Source organism: Aspergillus niger, assembly GCF_000002855.4.
Source record: "Aspergillus niger supercontig An08".
NCBI classification, from domain to species: domain Eukaryota; kingdom Fungi; phylum Ascomycota; class Eurotiomycetes; order Eurotiales; family Aspergillaceae; genus Aspergillus; species Aspergillus niger.
In genome coordinates, this window is record NT_166524.1 from 987,646 (window position 1) to 1,003,663 (window position 16,018).

Below are 16,018 nucleotides of genomic sequence, written 5' to 3' on the forward strand. Positions count from 1 at the left end.
ACGCGTCACGAACAGCCCCTCCCATTGGACAGTAGCCCGAAAGTGGATTTTGGCGATTCTTTCGACATCTAGGGTGCTCTGAGGATATGATTGGCTCTCGGGGGGCTGAAGAGTTATGGAGTGTTTCTGGTGGCTGAGATCTAGCTGAATCGAGGTAAGTGAGATGGGGAACGAGGAGTTTAGATGGAGGTTAGATGATTTGATATTGATTCTTCTTTGTGAAGTGGGCTGGAACATTTGGGGGGGGGGGGGGGGGGGTGTGGNGGTGGGCTTATGTTGAGGAGTACGTATCCTGGACAGACACCGTGTGGATCAATTGAATAGATAACATTCTATATAGCCCGTAACTCACAGTAAGTAGAAGCATAAACAGAGACAAAGAGGGTATCAACATCATGATTCATATCCAACATGGCTCACTGCTCAAGGAAACAATCAAATCATAACCCATAACTCATAACTCATAATACTTCCCTACCACTCCTCATACTCCTCATGCCGACTTCGACTCCGACTCCGATGTCCATGACCATGATGATGATGATGGTGATGGTGGTGATGATGATGGTGTCCATGTCCATGACTCGACGACCGTCGATAATGACTACTATGATACCGAGTGTACTCCGTCTCGCGATCATCATCCACCTCCACCTCTTCATCACTATCGTCCTTCTTCATCTTATTACTAACGAAATTTCCCAAGATCGCACCCCCAACTGCCCCCAAAAGTCCATGGTCTTTCTTATGTCCCAGATAGTACCCTGTCGCACCACCGAGAACAGCTCCACCTAGACTGCGCTCGCCTTCTTCTTCACCAGTAGCACCAGCGGTAGTGGGATCATTTCCGTTGGTGCGGGATTGCTGTTCGGTCTCCAGGGCTGAAGGAGGAAGGGCTTGCATGTCTGCGGCGGATTGGGCACTGTTTTATTCCCTTGTGTATAAGTATAAGTGTATGCTGTATAATTTACATATGAGATTGAGGGAAAGAAAAACAGACTAGTACTCAGCATTACTCCCCCTCCGAATAGGCGGTTCATAGCCCGGTCCTAGACGGTCGGGATCATAATGCGATGTAGGATTAGACTCATTGTTGACATTATTGATATTGGTGCTGCTGCTGCTAGCAGGCTGCGGATTCCATTGTGTCGGATAAGACCGAGGGATCTGGCTCACGTCGTACTGAGAACTATAAGCGGGGTCTTGATTCGGCAGCGCATGTTGATTGTAGAACTGTTGCGGTTCGTAGTCGTATCCTGCGTGCTGGTAGACGCCGTCCGGGGGAGAGTAGTACGGAGTTTCGCTATTTGGGACGGGAGAGGGGTAGGATGGTTGCTGGTGCTGGGGGTAGGGGTCGGACATATTTTGGAAGTGAGGAATTTAATGGATGGGACAGTTTATCGCTGGTCTGGTTTGGGAATGAATGTGTGGTGAGGGATATTGGTTGGTATGTATGTATGTATGTATGGATGGATGCATGTATGGGGTTGCAGTTGGGATGGCTGTTATATTCGGATAGTATATGGTTGTCCTGTGAAGATGATCAGCTGGGGCGTGCTGCAGGAATGGGTGGTGGGTGACTGGCGGCTGACGGGGGTGGGTGCAGGTGACCGTTCCGCACGACTCAGCCTCGCGAACACATACGAACTGATGACTCGGACTTGGCGACAGGGTGGCCTCTTTTTACGCGGCTGGGCCGGGTCTGTTTGTTCTGGCTGAAGTGGAGCGCTCCTACACTCCTACAGGGCTATTGTCTTCGTGATATTCTTGATATTGCATGATCTATCACGTAGGTTCCCCAACAAGGCGGTGTGCTTGAATGAATGCAAAAGTTGATTGATGAATAACGAACATGTAGATCTAACATCACTTCATGAAAAGTCGGGGGAAAAGTGCACGAGGTATTGGAGGTGTGTAGTTTAGGGTATCCCAGCAACTGTAGAAGATGGGCTTCAATGCAGAGAACATACAAGCAATAAAAGAAAGATACAGCTCGCAACACTAAAAGACTGAAGCATACAAAAACATAAAAAGTCAGAGAAAATCAAGGCCAGATATGACCGATCATCACCTGTCGGGATGAATGAGTCGCGCTATGCAAGTGACAGCGCAGGTATGATCGAGTCCCCGAATGAGAGACGGATTGAAAGAGGGACAATAACATGGGCCAACCAAGTTCATGCGTCCAGCACATTGTTAGCCCCTGGCGAACGGAGTGACCCGTCCTCTTGGAATTTGCGCGAATAACCGGAGTTGCAGATGTGACCAGTCGAGTGTACACCAAGGACCCGAGACCAAAAGACCTGCTTATTTGCTCGCCGCACTCCGCGTCCTCCGGCCTACCCACTCAGCGAGCATCGCATCCAGCTGGCTGGTCATCTCCCTCAGCCTCTTGCTCTCTTCTTTGAAGAGACAGCCAGTAATCGGGTGGTCAGGGCCAGCGGGTGGGATGTTAGAGTTATCGTGGACAATGATAAATAGATCGCGGATGTCGTTCTCGTCATCCAAGTATGACCGCAAGCTAGCATCGCTCCAAGTCGGTGTTCCAGCAGACGCAGTTTCAAACGACGCAGGCACGGCGTCGATGCCTCTGTGATCGCTGTCACCAGCAATAGGAGATAAGGGCGGGGACACCGATGAGACCGAATGTCTCCCAGGGGATGGCAGGCCTGCCACCAATCCTGGTGTAAGAGGTGAAACCGGTCCTTCCAGCGGAGAACCGCTGAGAGGCGAATCTAGACGCTGTGGCTGGTAGTTCAAGGTTTGCTTTGGTGTGAATTTCTGTGGAGGAGACGCCACGGACCGTTGTTGAGAATATGTGTTCTCAGACATATCCTCCTCCCAGGTTTTCTGGATGTCAGCGGATGGGTGTTCTTGGTTAACGAACGGAGTTGAAGCCGGCTTCTTTGAAGGACTTGGCACACGGGCAGAAGACAAAATAGCTTCCTGGCTGTCGTCGAAAGGCCCAAGGGGAGGAGATGATGGGATATCATCATCCTCTTCGGAAGTTACCTGTCGGATGGTCTGATCCTTCGAACTCATAATTGGCCTCGGCTCTTCTTTACCATCGATGGGACTCTGAAGACCAAATTCCTGGATTATGTCTTGCCTAGTTGGAGACATAGCCGAAGGAGGTTGCTTCTGCAACTTGCTGGTCTGTCTCTGCACCACCAAAGGCTTAGGCGATCGAGCAGATTCGGGAGAAGACAAAGAATCCGACGATGTCTTCGGTTGTGGGGACGTCCGAGACAGCTCCGTTGAGGTCTTTTCCGCTTCATCCGTGTCCTCATCGTTAGACTTGGTCTTCTTGTCCTTCCTCTTGAACAGGCCGCTGAGCATTCCTGGCTTTTTGTCTTTACGCTTCTTATCGTCCTTGTTCTTGTCAATAGCGCTGAGCGTCTTGTCGATCGCCTCCATGCTGCCGCGGCTCTGCTGACCGATTAGCCTTCATAACGACAGAGGCAGTGAACTAGATATATGCTTACCTCTTTCGCCTCACCCGATGAGTTCTCATCCCGAAGCAGGTTCGGTGTCAAAGAGATCTTCTTGGTTTCAACAGTATCATCCTTGAAAAAGGAGTCCGTATTCCGCACAGTGCCATTTCTGGACCTACTGACAGCATTTTCCGCTGGAGACTGTTAGCTTCCACTCTGCTATCTCTGAGGGATGTCCTCACCTTCCGCTTCAAATATCTCCTGGCTGGACCGCTGCTTGTCGGAACTAGCGCTGTCAGGCTCTTGCACTTCCTGGATGTCGTCTTCTTCGATTCCTCTGTCCTTCTGCGACTTGGGTCTGAGAGGCTTGACAACAATGTCTTCATTCTGGCCATCCTGTAAGTGATCCGCATCCTCCCGGGCCATATCTTCGTCTTGGAAAGAGATATCGTCGTCCATTTCCTCTTCGGTTGAGTATTCTACATCAGATGCTTCAATGTATGTTGGGCTTGTGAAAGTAACGGTCTTCGCATTTCTGCGGCGCATTGCTTTCTTCAGCGGATTCTTGGACTTTTCCGAATTATCGCCAAGCATGGTTGCGGACAACTGATGACGTTAGAAAAAGACCATGGGATCAATATTAGCACTTACATCTACGTTTCTGTGTTTATTCAATCTCGCCAACCTCTCTGTGGGCGTCTCAATGTGTTCGGCTGGCAAGTAACCTACCGGATAATTAGCTGACATCTCGTGTAACATCTCAGGTAACCTACCGATACTGCCATCCTTTACGATCCTAACAAGCCACCAGTAGCTGTTGCTATCGTCTAAAAGAACCATGGTATCGCCCTTCGCCGCATTTGCTTGTCCGTCAACGGTTGCGAAAAAGTTGTGAAGGGCATAAACAAATTCAAAATCGATGTCCTCTGGTCAGGGTTAGCCATGGTCCAGAGCTGGACGGCTGAGGGCAAATAAGATGCTTGGATACAGGCGGGTTGTGTGACACAGGGATGTCTACGTATTCCCCGAAAGAACCAAAAGAGGCGGAACGCACCGTCATCAATCGATGGAGAGCTTGAAATCTTGTCCATGAGATCGTCGTCCATCATGTCGTCGCTTTCCCCATCCGCAAGATCGCCTTCTTCGGAACCCCCAGAATCACCCTTGTGATGATGGTGTCCCAGTTCGTCCACTTCCTCAATATCATCATCGTCGTCGTCGTATATATCAATCCCATCGCCGTATCCAGCTTCCGGATGGTCATCTTCAACGCCGGGGCCGTGCATCATCTCGGATTTGATAACGTCGTCCGCATGGCGAAGGGTTTGCTCCTGGTGAGGAGCGACTCCAGATGAGTGAGTAGGTTGCCGCGTGTGATCTTTAGCTGAAGGAGCGTTGTGGTCTTGGAGGTCAAGGGTGTCTATCATAACATAATCTGGGTCAGCAAGGGCGGAGCCGGTATACGGATCGGCGACCATGTGCTCGGAGTAGACGTACCAGCCCGTACAATCCGTGGCCTCGCCATGTTTGCTACGTTTCTAAGCAGTCACAACTATGATTTGAAGGGAACGTCTTTCGAATCTCCGCACGAAGGCACGACTTATGGGATCACGGGCATTGGAACCACGTGGTAACGCAACTGGCCGCTGCCCGACGTCGGGGTAGGAACGGTAAGGGAGTGTGAAGGGATATTGGAAAATCGAGAAAGGAGCGAATTCCACTGGAAATTCTAGCTGCGATGGATGTATCGACGCGAAAGAAGGAAGGAAATGCCAGGAACAGCAACGGCGGGGGGTGGGTACTTGGGCGTCCGACCAGGCGACGATGGTTCAGGCAACAAGGCGAAAGAAAGACTTCCAGAGTGACACAAAGACGAAAGCAAAAGCGAAGCAATAGAAAACGATAGCCAAAAACGCCGATGTTTTGGAGAAGTGAAGCTGGTGCCCAGAACCGAGTCAAGAAACCAAAGGCCGGACGAGTTCCCCGGACTTTCTGGATTGTTTGAGACAGACCCGAAAAAAGGAGGTCTCCAAACTGGTTGCTCCAAACAAGCGCCCCTTGCGCGCGCTTATCCACATCTTACCAAAGAACGGCGTTCAGGGCCCGTGCCTGGCCCTGCAGCTGACTGGCCACGCGCCAATGCTGTCTTAGGTAAGTGATTTTAACCTGAAGCGGTTAGCTGGTATGGGGACGCTGAGGTAAGATGGGTTTTGTATAGGGCTCAGGGCATAGGGCCAGGGCGATAACATCAGGTGATGGGGGGGCGCGAGATGGGCGAATTGGCAGGTGATTAAAGTGACTCTGGAACCACGGCGGGCTCTGACTGGCGGTGGATGGTCGATCCCTCCGTCATGAACGACGCCGTGTACCACCTAAGCTGCATTGCTGATTGGTCCAGGCTGTCCCCCACCTACGTCTGCTGCTCCGACCCTTCTATGGAACCCTTCAATTCAGCTCCGTCATCACCCGATATTGCCCTTCGTTCACCATTTTCGTCCCTGGTGTCTGACGATTTTTCCTTCTTTCTTCCCTCCACAGCTGCCTAGAAGCACGCCGTTTGTTTTCCTTCTTCTACCTAACTCCAATCAACTGCCTGCCCTATCACCCCTAGTATATTACTTTGTTCTATTTTAGTTCCTTTTCTCATCTGACTCACTGCACTTTTGAGTTTAGCTCCGGTGGGATCGGGACCCTCCGATAAGTAGTAGTATTACACGGACTCGATAAGATTACAAACGGTCTCCTCCCGCCCACTCCTCCTACTCCTCCTTCTACTCCTCTTACTATTCACTCTCCTCTTTCTCCTTCCTTCTTCATGTGCAAGCTTCGAGTCATCCGCGAATCCCACGACAGTTAGATCGTGGCTGTCTGATCCTTGACGCCCTTGGATATTACTTTGCTCTCTCTCCGAGGGCATGGCTCAGACTGGGAGGAACAACGGGTTGGTTGGGTTGAAGCTAGAGACGGCCTTTCAGCATTCGCCGAGACCCCGGTGGCGGGGTGATGATGGAGGCAGAAGAGTGTCGGATCAGGGAGACGGTATCGAGGGCGATCGTACAAACATCTTTCACGATTATCACGCACCCCGTTGCGGTACTGATGAAGACAACAGTGCTTTGAGTGGTCTGCACTCAGCGACACCCCCCATCTCCGTTCCCCGTCATGATGATTATCCCAAGCAAGATGTCCACTTTCCTCACAAGCCAGAGGATGTACAAGCATCATCTCCGCTCGACAGCTTTCTTCAAGAACGCCGCCCTTCCATCAGCTTTGACGCCGCCCTTGACTCTGGCCGACGCCGACCGCTAGAGGATCCTTCTTCTTCGAGAGGAGACGTTAGGAACCGCACTCAACGGTTCCAAGCAAAGAGTTCGAGCTTGAGGAATTCTTTGCCTCTGGAAGATGATGCTGACCACAACGGAAGACAGGTGGGACTCAGTTCTAGCCTTAGGAGGCAGCAGGAACGACGAGCCATCCCTACGGGGATCACTCGCGACAGCTTCCCCGAAGAAAACGGTGCTATCCCATCTGATATTGAGCATCCTACTTCTCTCACGTCTCTATCTACTGCGTCTCCTATCACGGAGGAGCTGCGAACCCCTCCAGAAGGGTCGCGGGGCATGTTATCGTCTCCCATCTGCGTGGCCTCGCCCGTACAGACGTTCGCTTCACTTGATGACCGCAGCTCCTGGTCAGGTAGTGTCATGACTCCCTTTGGAAGTAAGGCACGAGGTCTTCGCGTCTCAACCCGCCAGCGGTCTCGCAGGTCTACTGCCTCGAGCGGCAAATCTCCGGCCAGCATGTTTCTGTCTATGTGGAGCACTGGTGCTGAGGAGCCGGCTCCTCAGCCAGATGATGAGGGACAAATGGTCGGTACTGAGTATGTCCTGGGCAAGCAGATAGGATTTGGTGGCTTTAGCACAGTAAAGGAGGCCTACAAGGTCGAGGAAAGTGGCAAGACAAAACGGCTTGCCGTCAAGATCGTCAAAAAACAAGTTTCTGGACGAAGCGAGAAGGAAAATGACGAGGTCCAAGCGGAGTTCGACCACGAGGTGCGAGTTTGGCGATATCTAAGCCATCCGAACGTCCTGACATTGGACGCGGTCTACGAGACCGATTATGCCACTTTCTGCTTCACAAAACTGGCTATTGGCGGCACGCTCTTCGATCTCGTGCGGCAGAACCGCCGCGGATTGGAGATGACGCTAGCCAAAAAGTATGCGTTTCAGCTTGCGTGTGCCCTGAGGTACCTCCACGAGGATGCTCGAGTTGTTCATAGGGACATCAAGCTGGAGAACTGCTTATTGGATCCTACTGAGTCTCCTGATGGGACGAAGACATCTACTCTCGTTCTGTGCGATTTCGGAATGGCAGAGTGGATGAACTCGGACAATGAGGATGCATCACCTGATCCTTACGATAACGCGGCAGACCGTCCCCCGCCCAAGACCATCGGCCCTGCTGGTTCCAGTACCAGCGTTGCGGGAAGCTTGGAGTACGCTTCCCCAGAGCTCCTTCTTTCGACAAATGGAGTTATCGATCCTTCGGTGGACATGTGGGCATTTGGTGTCATCGTGTTCACCATTGTCGTCGGATCACGGCCGTTCCAGGATGCTTTTGCTCCTCGGATTCAATCGAACATCCTCAGTGGGAATTGGAATAAACATGCTGTGGTGGGTGAAGAAGCGGATCCCCAGCTTCGCCAGGACAGAGAAGACGCATTGGAGTTGATAATGGGCTGCTTAAATATGAACGTTGATAAGCGATGGTCGATCCGTGACGTGCTGTCTTCCCGCTGGTTGCGGGAATTTTTGGACAATGCAGAGAGCCCTACGGAGTCGGCATGGAAGCTGTAAAGGGCTCCATTCGTTGCAGTGCCTCAACGCATTATATTCTTTCTCTTTCTTTCTTCCCCAGTCGATCGATTTTCCTCCCGTCGGGGGACTGGGAATGTTGCTTTACGAATGACCGATGATCATGACTGGCGCTTTTATGATACTCACGAGCGCTGGTGTTTCCGGAATGTTGATCATCTATGATACCCTCTTTCTATGTTGGCAGCGTTCTGATTTATGAGTTCTTGAATTTTTCTGCTTTAGCGCATCTCGGTATACCTCTCTACTTTATGTGTTTTGTTACAGGCATTACAAATCGCCGTCGGGACATTTTTCGGGCAAGAAGAGGGTCTGGTTTTGGTTTGGTATCACATCTTCTTTGGCTTCACCTTTCACTTGCAACAAAACGCTTTTTTCCTGGTGATAAGGCATGGTGTTTGTTGTTTCTTTTCAGCGGTGAGGGTTTGCGAACAAAACTTGACATATCCCATTTCCCATTTCGCTTTTTCCTTTTAACATCTGTATTACCTACCTATATCTGGACGGTCTTCTTGCTTGCTGAGAGGTTCTCTGGCTATTTTTGGTGTGTCCACAGTCTCTTCTCTCTTCTTCTCAGGGCATTTGCTTTCTTTGACATATGAGCGACATTCTGCTACTATGAATGAATTGAACAAATGGTGGTGGGAGAGGGACTTGTATCTAGCGGAGATAGTCTAATTGACTCGTGGCTAAAATTCTGTCATGTTCTGTAGTCACTTCGATTCTTGTATGCAGTAACAGGGTAACCAAGGGATGTAGAAAAAGAATTGAAGAGTCAAGTCAAGCCTAAATGTAATGAACCATATCCACAAGCATAACATAACATACAAGCATATTTATACAAGAGATAATAACCAAAAGGAAAGCAAAGAACTCAACGAAACCAACATCTATACCTACACCCAAACCAAACCACCCCCTTCATCACCTACACAACCTTCATAAATCACCCCCCTAACACAATCACCAAAGCCTATTCTCAGGCAACACCTTCTCCTTCCTAACACCAGCAGCAGACTTCCGCTCCACAGGCGACCTGAAGAACAAACTCGGGCCTTCCATCGGCTTCAGCAAATGACTGAGGTACCCCCTATGCGCTGGGTCCCTATAATACTCAATATCCCTTCTCTTAGTCGGATCCGGCAATCTATACGCGAACCCCATCTCCTTCATAACCTTCGACTCCGTCAAGGCCTCTCCATCCTCACCAACCGCCAACGCCTCACTCCCACTCTCCTTGGTCCACGCAAGCGACACAAACGGATGCATCTCGCGCTTCATGATCCGCGCAATCGCAGACTTGGTATAGAACCTCGTGGTGACAGACCCACCAGCCGCCTCAACAGCCGCGATAGCAGACGCCGAAGCCCTCGACACAACGATATGAATAGGCTGCTTGAGCACACTGTCGACGGGAACCTCGTGGTCGTCCTTCTCCACGCCGCGGCCGAGAAGCTTCACGCCTTCTTTGGTCTGATGGATGCAGCGCGACTGAGCGAGTTCGCGGACCGTGATGGGGCGGGTTGGGTCGATGCGGCCTTGGTCGATCCAGGATTGGATCCGGTCGAGGTTCACGGGGGCGAGGTCGATGGAGTGACTATCCGATCCCATTGATTCTCGTTAGAATTTATTCAAGATCATCTTTCTCTCCGTGTCAAAGATGACAAGGGCGGAGGGGAAGGGGGAAAACATACACATTATTAAACCCCCTCTCACCATGAACAATAATATCCGGCGTTTGACCACCATTAAACGCAGCGGGGACCTTTCCATGCTGCTTCTGACCCTTGTGACCTCTTCCGGAGGTTTTACCCTTGCCGGAGGCAGGACCACGACCTCTTCTGATGCGCTTGTTGTAGGCGCCCTGGGTATCGGAGAGCGAGGCGAGGATGTGCGCGTTCCGACTCTGTTGGTGGACGGCTGGGGGCAGGAGGAAGGCGGAGAGGAGGTTCGTCGTGGTGGTGGCCATTGGCCGCTGCCATTGGAAGGGCAGCAATTGGAGCCGGGGAGGCATGGTGCGTGGTGTGGTGGTTGATTGATGGTTGTGATGGTTGTTGATGGGAGTTCCGCGGACAAAGATCTTTCGTTTTCGGAGGTGCGGGTTGGGTGCCTGAGGCGGGAAAGGGAAGGGTCGGGTCGGGTCGGAGAATTTGTCGGGCCGGGGGGGACTTGAGAGTAGGTGGTGGTTTGTTGGGTGTGGAGGATGTTGAGTGTAGTTTTCTTAATGGGGTAGGGGTTGCTATTTAGGTGTTTAAACTGCGAGAGATGTGTGTATGCCTATGTATGTGTATTTGATTGATATATGTCTGTTAGAAGCCTGGTGGTCAGTATTACTCTGGTTATTCTACTTAAGTTCTCACTTGACTAGATCTCACCGCTCGATTTGTCCGTCAGAGTTATGTCCAAGACTAAGGCGGTGAGATAATCAAGTCACCATTAGAATTGACAGACTACTATAGATGCCTCCTACTGAGCAGAAAGATATTGATGTGTAAGTTTTTGTTATTGTAGCAGGTCTTTTAGCCCGCTAGTTCGATCGCTTGAACGATCCGTCATGCAAATGCAAGCATACGTTAGTGTTAAACGTACAGGAACCACGCCATACCCATGCTTCGAAAAATCAATCAGAATCCCTCCCATGGCCAAGTATGCAAACAATTCCTTCCCAGTACAAAGGCCATCTATAAATGCCAACGCCGTAATAATGCTAGGTCATAACACAGAGTGAAGAAAGTTTTGTACAAGATACACAAAGGGGCAAACATGAACGACAGGTGTGCGAGACAAGCAAAAGAGAGAAAAGAATGCGAACTTCTTCTCGTATATCATCGTAAAATCTAGTCGTAAAAAAGCTGTTTCGATAACGGCAAGTCATCTAATAGTTCAGTGTGGCGTGGAAGATCGGTTGCGGGAAAGGTCCCTGCGGCCAAGCCTCAGACTGCGCATATGGCAGCACACCCGTCCTGCGTTCGTTTTTGCCAAGCGGCTGGTAGTGCATGTGCTCGAACGGGATGTTACTGCGCTGCTGCAGAGACGCCGACGGGGGCGGAATCAACAACGTATTGACACTGCGAACCGGTCGGTAAGGCGAGTTTCGGTTTGCCAAAAAGAAGGAAGGGGAGAGGTGGTTTTGAGGAGTGTGGACGGAGTACGCAGAAACTGCAGGCGAGATTGTGCCTGATGTCACTGTGAACGGACTGTTGTGGTGTCTGCTGGGGTCGGGTAGTGAGATGGACGTGTTGTATAGTCCGTTGGCCAAAGGTGCAACGGCAGTAGTAGGAACCGACGTCGCAGGTGGCATCTGTGGAACCCAATTGGCAGAAGGGTTGTAGACCGGGGGCATGACTCGACCGGAAGGGGGAAGTTGAGACAAAGACGTCGGCATGGTAGGGGGAAGACTGTGAGACGGGAAGTTGGGCCGGGGGAGTCGCGAGACCGGTTCTGACATGGCCGGAAGGTGAGGGGGGACACTGGAGGACGCTAGAACCGGAGGCAAGGCCGGAATGCTTGTGAGGGCCGATGACGGTGGAAGTGACGGCATGGATGTGAGTATGTTGTTGGGCATGGCTGTCCTCTTCGCTGTAGGCTCCTCCAGTGGCTCTTCACGGGACCGCTTCCGAGAGCTAGTGGCCGGTGGCAGGTCGCTTGGGAGCTGAGGTGCGCCAGTGTATGGCAAAGTGTTCATAGGCAAAGCCCAGGGCTGCGTCCGGAGGGGATCGGATGCGGGAGGCGACGGCAACTTTGTCGAAGGTGACGGCAAATGTGCCCGAGGTGATGGCACCAAAGTGGGAGACACATTGAGGACTGGCGGAGTAGGGTGTTTCTCGTTCTTCTCAATAGCTCGAGGTGCGTTGTTAAAGTAGTTCGAGAAAAGCCCGAGTTTGGCGTGCCACTCGTTCCATTCTTCTTTGGACACGAAAAGATTATAGCGAATGTTGCTAAGGAACTCCACTTCCATGATGTGGATCTCTTGGACTGTGATCCCGGAGACCTCTGCCCAGGTCTTGTTCGTGTATGTGTTATCATCGAGGACTACCCTGTGTCAGCTCTCTATCCATGGCCATTTTACTAAAGAGACATACATTTATTGCCCAGCATCAGCGCGATGGTCATCAGCCGATACTCACTACCCTTCTTTCCCCGCACACCAGGGTTGAACTTCTTCAACCGGTAGACGAAGAGCAGTGCCAGTAAGATGACGTTCTGGCTAACCTGTGTAGTTGACAGGATATTTGTCACCCACTTTTGGAACGCAACAGCGGGAACTGCTTCTGGTGCAAGCGAAGTGGCCGGCTTGAGACGGTCCTCCACGGCCTTCAGTTTCGCTGTACTTTCGAACCAGAAAAGGCACGTCATCTACGGCCTAGTCAGCATCTTGGATCCAGAACGGATAGAAGAACCCAGCTTACCTGTGCTGCAAATTCAGCCAGGCTTCCTTGGCTGTTGCTGATAGACGGAGGAATCTGAAGATACGACGCAACACCATTGGAGCTGCTCTTCTTCTGAGACTCTCGTTCGGAGGTCATGGCATCCTTGGCCGGCGCTTGATATTGCGGCTGGGACGAGGAGACCGCTCCATTCGACACATCAGAAGGCATGCGCGTATAGTCAGACACCTTGGAATAGGGTGGAAGCTGAAATCCATCGAGCTTGCCCCCATAGGAAGACGCCGGCAGAGCGCTGCAAGCAGTGACGCTATTCATATCGTTCGGAGGGGTAGGCAGACCGTCCCGGAAGGGAGCAGTCCAGGTGTAATCAGGAACTTCCGAAATAGCCTCAAGAGGTCGTTTCCTTGCACTGAGCGAGCCTCTAGTCCGCGAGGAAGGAGCTATAGTAGGAGTGATCGGGTGGAGGGCGGGGAGATACGGCTTCGTTGAGAGGATCGGGAGAGACATATGGGAGGTATTTAAGGATGGCGTCAAGATTGAAGTTATAGAACCGAGGATGGAGATATAAAGGTGACACCCTTGTCAAAGAACTCGCATTGGACTAGCTCTTGACCAAGTTGGTGTTATTCGCGGGTCGAGTGTTGAATCAAACCAGGAACTTCCCAGGTCTTCGATTTTCGGCGTGGTATGCGACGGCTTGTTGCGACAAATCCAGACAATGGAAGCAACACACACGAGGTCCAACGAGGAAATCGCCGATAAATGAATTGGGGTTCCAAGGGAATATCAGCCTGGCTGCGGGGGAGGAGTTGGTAGGATAGCAACAGCAGCGGATCCGGTGAATGCTGCTTTCCCAGATGGAATGAAGGCACTTAAGGGGGTGGGAGTAATGGAAGCAGGGACCAAGAAAATAGGATGAAAAAGGATTATCACATAGTAGGTATATTAAAGGTGAACGAGATGTAGGAAGGGTCGTAGTAGTTATAGAAAGTAAGTAGTAGTGACAGAAGAATGGAAGGTGAGGTTCTGGGTATAGATTGCAATAACTTAGGTTGCAAGTACAGCCAGTTATAAAAAGGTATTATATCTCAGGTAGTTCAAAGGGCAATTGAGACGATCATAAAGGAAATTCAAGAGAGTTAATTTAGAGCCAAAAAGGAAATTAGAAAAAAAAATGATGAAATAAATAAGAAGAGGCCTTGGATGGATTGAGAGCCCATAGAGGAGACGGAATCAATTGAATAAGGCCGAATAATAAAAGTAAAAATAAAAATCAGGAAATTAATAAAAATAAAAAGGTAAAAGAAAGGTACTAATAATGAAGGATGAAGTCAAGACATCATCCTCCATCCAGCAAATGGCTAATCATCTTCAGAGCAACTCCGCTAGAGGAGCCAGGGTAGGCTAGTTCTCGTCCGGAGAAAGTGCTGTGCCCATACAGGATAGACAGAGTTTGACCCGGACGCAGGTCCAGAGGGTTGATCCTCCTTTCTGGCCTCGTTTGGGTCGGTTCCGGTTTGGCTGCCCGGGTTTGATTGTCTCTGCTTTGTCTTGAAGAGAATGAAATACCGGTTGATGTCAGAGCCACGGGGAGGGGGGGAACAAAGTGGATGCATGCTACGGAGTAGTGGAAGGGTAACAAGGTCAGCAGCCCTAGACCAGATTCAGCGTTAGGTTCTAGTGTCTATAGGTCATTTTACTGGTCCAGGGAGGAAGAGGGGGCTTTTTTTCCTACGCCTTTTGGAGAAGAGAGAGAGAGGGGGGGAGGAAAAAGGAAGAGGGGTGGAAGTTCGGACAGCACCTCGCGCGGTCTTGGAATAATACGTGCCTGCTAACTCCGTAGGACCCATATCAGATCCAATAATAAGTCGGGTTTAGCGTCGCATTGCAACCGTCGTGGTGTGCCGCCCAGATTGGTTTGCTTTTGGTTTATTTCCTTATTTTCTTTTTTTTCTTTTCCAATTTTTTGCTTTTTTTTCCCACTTCCCTCACCCTGATTAGCTACTCACACCTGAGCATACTTAGTGTTTACTTATGCGTCTCCCGTTGCAGTTGGTCTTTCTATTCTAACTAAAACGCATGGAGATGCAGTAATCATCTTGAAAGCCACAGAGAGGTCCTTACAACTACTCATACTATAACCAAAAGCACCAGTTGTAAAAGAATAAGAAAGATTAAAACAGGCAGAAGAAAATAGTATTTTTTTTGGAAAATGGAATAAAACAAAAACAAAAAAAGAAAACCCACTCCCAAAGGAAAAATAATGACCATGAAATGAAATAGGAAGGAAAAATTAGGAAAAGGAAAAAGGTAAAGATATCTTACACCAAGGGAGAAGGGGTGGGCATTGCTCAGCAGCCCCCGGGAGGCACGGGAGAGAGTGGACGAAGGGAGGTTTGTGCACTCTGGATGTGGTTGATCGCCAGTTCTAGTTCAACCAGGCGGAAGGCAAAGGAATGAAAAACTTTCGGTACGGAATCGAACACTGCCTTCTGGTTGCTGCGTAATAATCAAACAATTCATACGGCATCCTTCCCGAAAAGCGTTAGCGCCCCCTTCACTTTATTAAAGTGCGCAGCAACTGAACTGGGGACACAAGCAGGAAAAGGGAGGGGAAAGACACAGAAAGAGAGAGCCAGAGGAGAGGAAAGAGAGGCGGGGAGCATGGAATTATGGATCGCTGCGTACGGCAGCCGTAAGAGGGTCACGGTGGCTAAAACAGTTCTAGTTAGTCCGTGGTTGGTACTGGAGGTTGGTCACCACTGCTGTACGGGCGAGGCTTGCTTAGATTGGAGACTGGAGCAACCCGCGAGGTGGTCAGTCACTTAGTAAGGCGCCAGGCAAAACGCAAAAAGTCAAACGTTCAGTTGCCGGCAAGGCGGTGCTCACCCAGTGAGGTAGTGATGGCAAGGATACTTACTCTGCAAAGTAAGTCTGGTACCGGGTTCAGCTTTGGGTTGGCTCGGGTTGTCATGGGCAAAATGCAGCTATGTGCCAAAACGTACTACGTACTTACTCCCTGACAAAACAACACACTCTCTCACCTCGCCCGTGTCAAGTATGGAACGGGTCCGAATAGATTGGGAGGTATGAGAACAGACTGAGTGGTTGGGCAGTCTGGTTGCAACTAACTCGAAGTGGATTAACCCCTCCGGCCCAGACAGGTAAGAGTTGCTCCGACGTATTGGTATTACCGATATAGTGTTTCTCCGTCGTGGGCACACACGCGCCCGTCATGACGATAACTACTGGTTCCATCTTTAGACAATTTTGGGAAACTTTAGCACAGGACGATATGTTAGTCTAGCCGTTTATCCACCCG

At 50.5% G+C, this 16,018-nt stretch overlaps 7 protein-coding genes across 7 annotated transcripts; 3 read left to right on the plus strand and 4 right to left on the minus strand.

Moving 5' to 3' along the window:
* Window positions 1-474: 474 nt before the first annotated feature.
* Window positions 475-1,362, minus strand: An08g04120 (uncharacterized protein; the record flags this gene model as incomplete). Its single annotated transcript, XM_059748982.1, has 2 exons — window positions 475-922; window positions 1,007-1,362. 2 exons carry the CDS (start codon window positions 1,360-1,362, stop codon window positions 475-477), a joined length of 804 nt encoding a protein of 267 aa, XP_059601176.1.
* A 945-nt stretch (window positions 1,363-2,307) lies between these two features.
* An08g04130 (uncharacterized protein) lies at window positions 2,308-4,959 on the minus strand (the record flags this gene model as incomplete). Its single annotated transcript, XM_059748983.1, has 7 exons — window positions 2,308-3,429; window positions 3,486-3,628; window positions 3,677-4,040; window positions 4,086-4,159; window positions 4,208-4,360; window positions 4,489-4,854; window positions 4,932-4,959. The coding sequence occupies 7 exons, from the start codon at window positions 4,957-4,959 to the stop codon at window positions 2,308-2,310; spliced, it is 2,250 nt and encodes a 749-aa protein (XP_059601177.1).
* A 1,390-nt stretch (window positions 4,960-6,349) lies between these two features.
* Window positions 6,350-8,290, plus strand: An08g04140 (uncharacterized protein; the record flags this gene model as incomplete). The annotated part of the gene is made up of 1 exon (XM_059748984.1): window positions 6,350-8,290. The coding sequence occupies one exon, from the start codon at window positions 6,350-6,352 to the stop codon at window positions 8,288-8,290; it is 1,941 nt and encodes a 646-aa protein (XP_059601178.1).
* A 981-nt stretch (window positions 8,291-9,271) lies between these two features.
* Window positions 9,272-10,322, minus strand: An08g04150 (mitochondrial 54S ribosomal protein uL15m; the record flags this gene model as incomplete). The annotated part of the gene is made up of 2 exons (XM_001392494.3): window positions 9,272-9,905; window positions 10,003-10,322. 2 exons carry the CDS (start codon window positions 10,320-10,322, stop codon window positions 9,272-9,274), a joined length of 954 nt encoding a protein of 317 aa, XP_001392531.1.
* Window positions 10,323-11,183: 861 nt separating this feature from the next.
* On the minus strand, window positions 11,184-13,203 carry An08g04160 (uncharacterized protein; the record flags this gene model as incomplete). Its single annotated transcript, XM_001392495.3, has 3 exons — window positions 11,184-12,340; window positions 12,391-12,664; window positions 12,718-13,203. 3 exons carry the CDS (start codon window positions 13,201-13,203, stop codon window positions 11,184-11,186), a joined length of 1,917 nt encoding a protein of 638 aa, XP_001392532.1.
* A 17-nt stretch (window positions 13,204-13,220) lies between these two features.
* An08g04170 (hypothetical protein) lies at window positions 13,221-13,615 on the plus strand (the record flags this gene model as incomplete). The annotated part of the gene is made up of 3 exons (XM_059748986.1): window positions 13,221-13,237; window positions 13,285-13,381; window positions 13,487-13,615. The coding sequence occupies 3 exons, from the start codon at window positions 13,221-13,223 to the stop codon at window positions 13,613-13,615; spliced, it is 243 nt and encodes an 80-aa protein (XP_059601179.1).
* Window positions 13,616-14,014: 399 nt separating this feature from the next.
* Window positions 14,015-15,860, plus strand: An08g04180 (hypothetical protein [truncated ORF]; the record flags this gene model as incomplete). The annotated part of the gene is made up of 6 exons (XM_059748987.1): window positions 14,015-14,095; window positions 14,165-14,225; window positions 15,035-15,121; window positions 15,275-15,512; window positions 15,590-15,697; window positions 15,784-15,860. Coding segments are annotated over 6 exons (652 nt in total), but the record flags the coding sequence as incomplete, so codon positions are not given.
* Window positions 15,861-16,018: the final 158 nt, after the last annotated feature.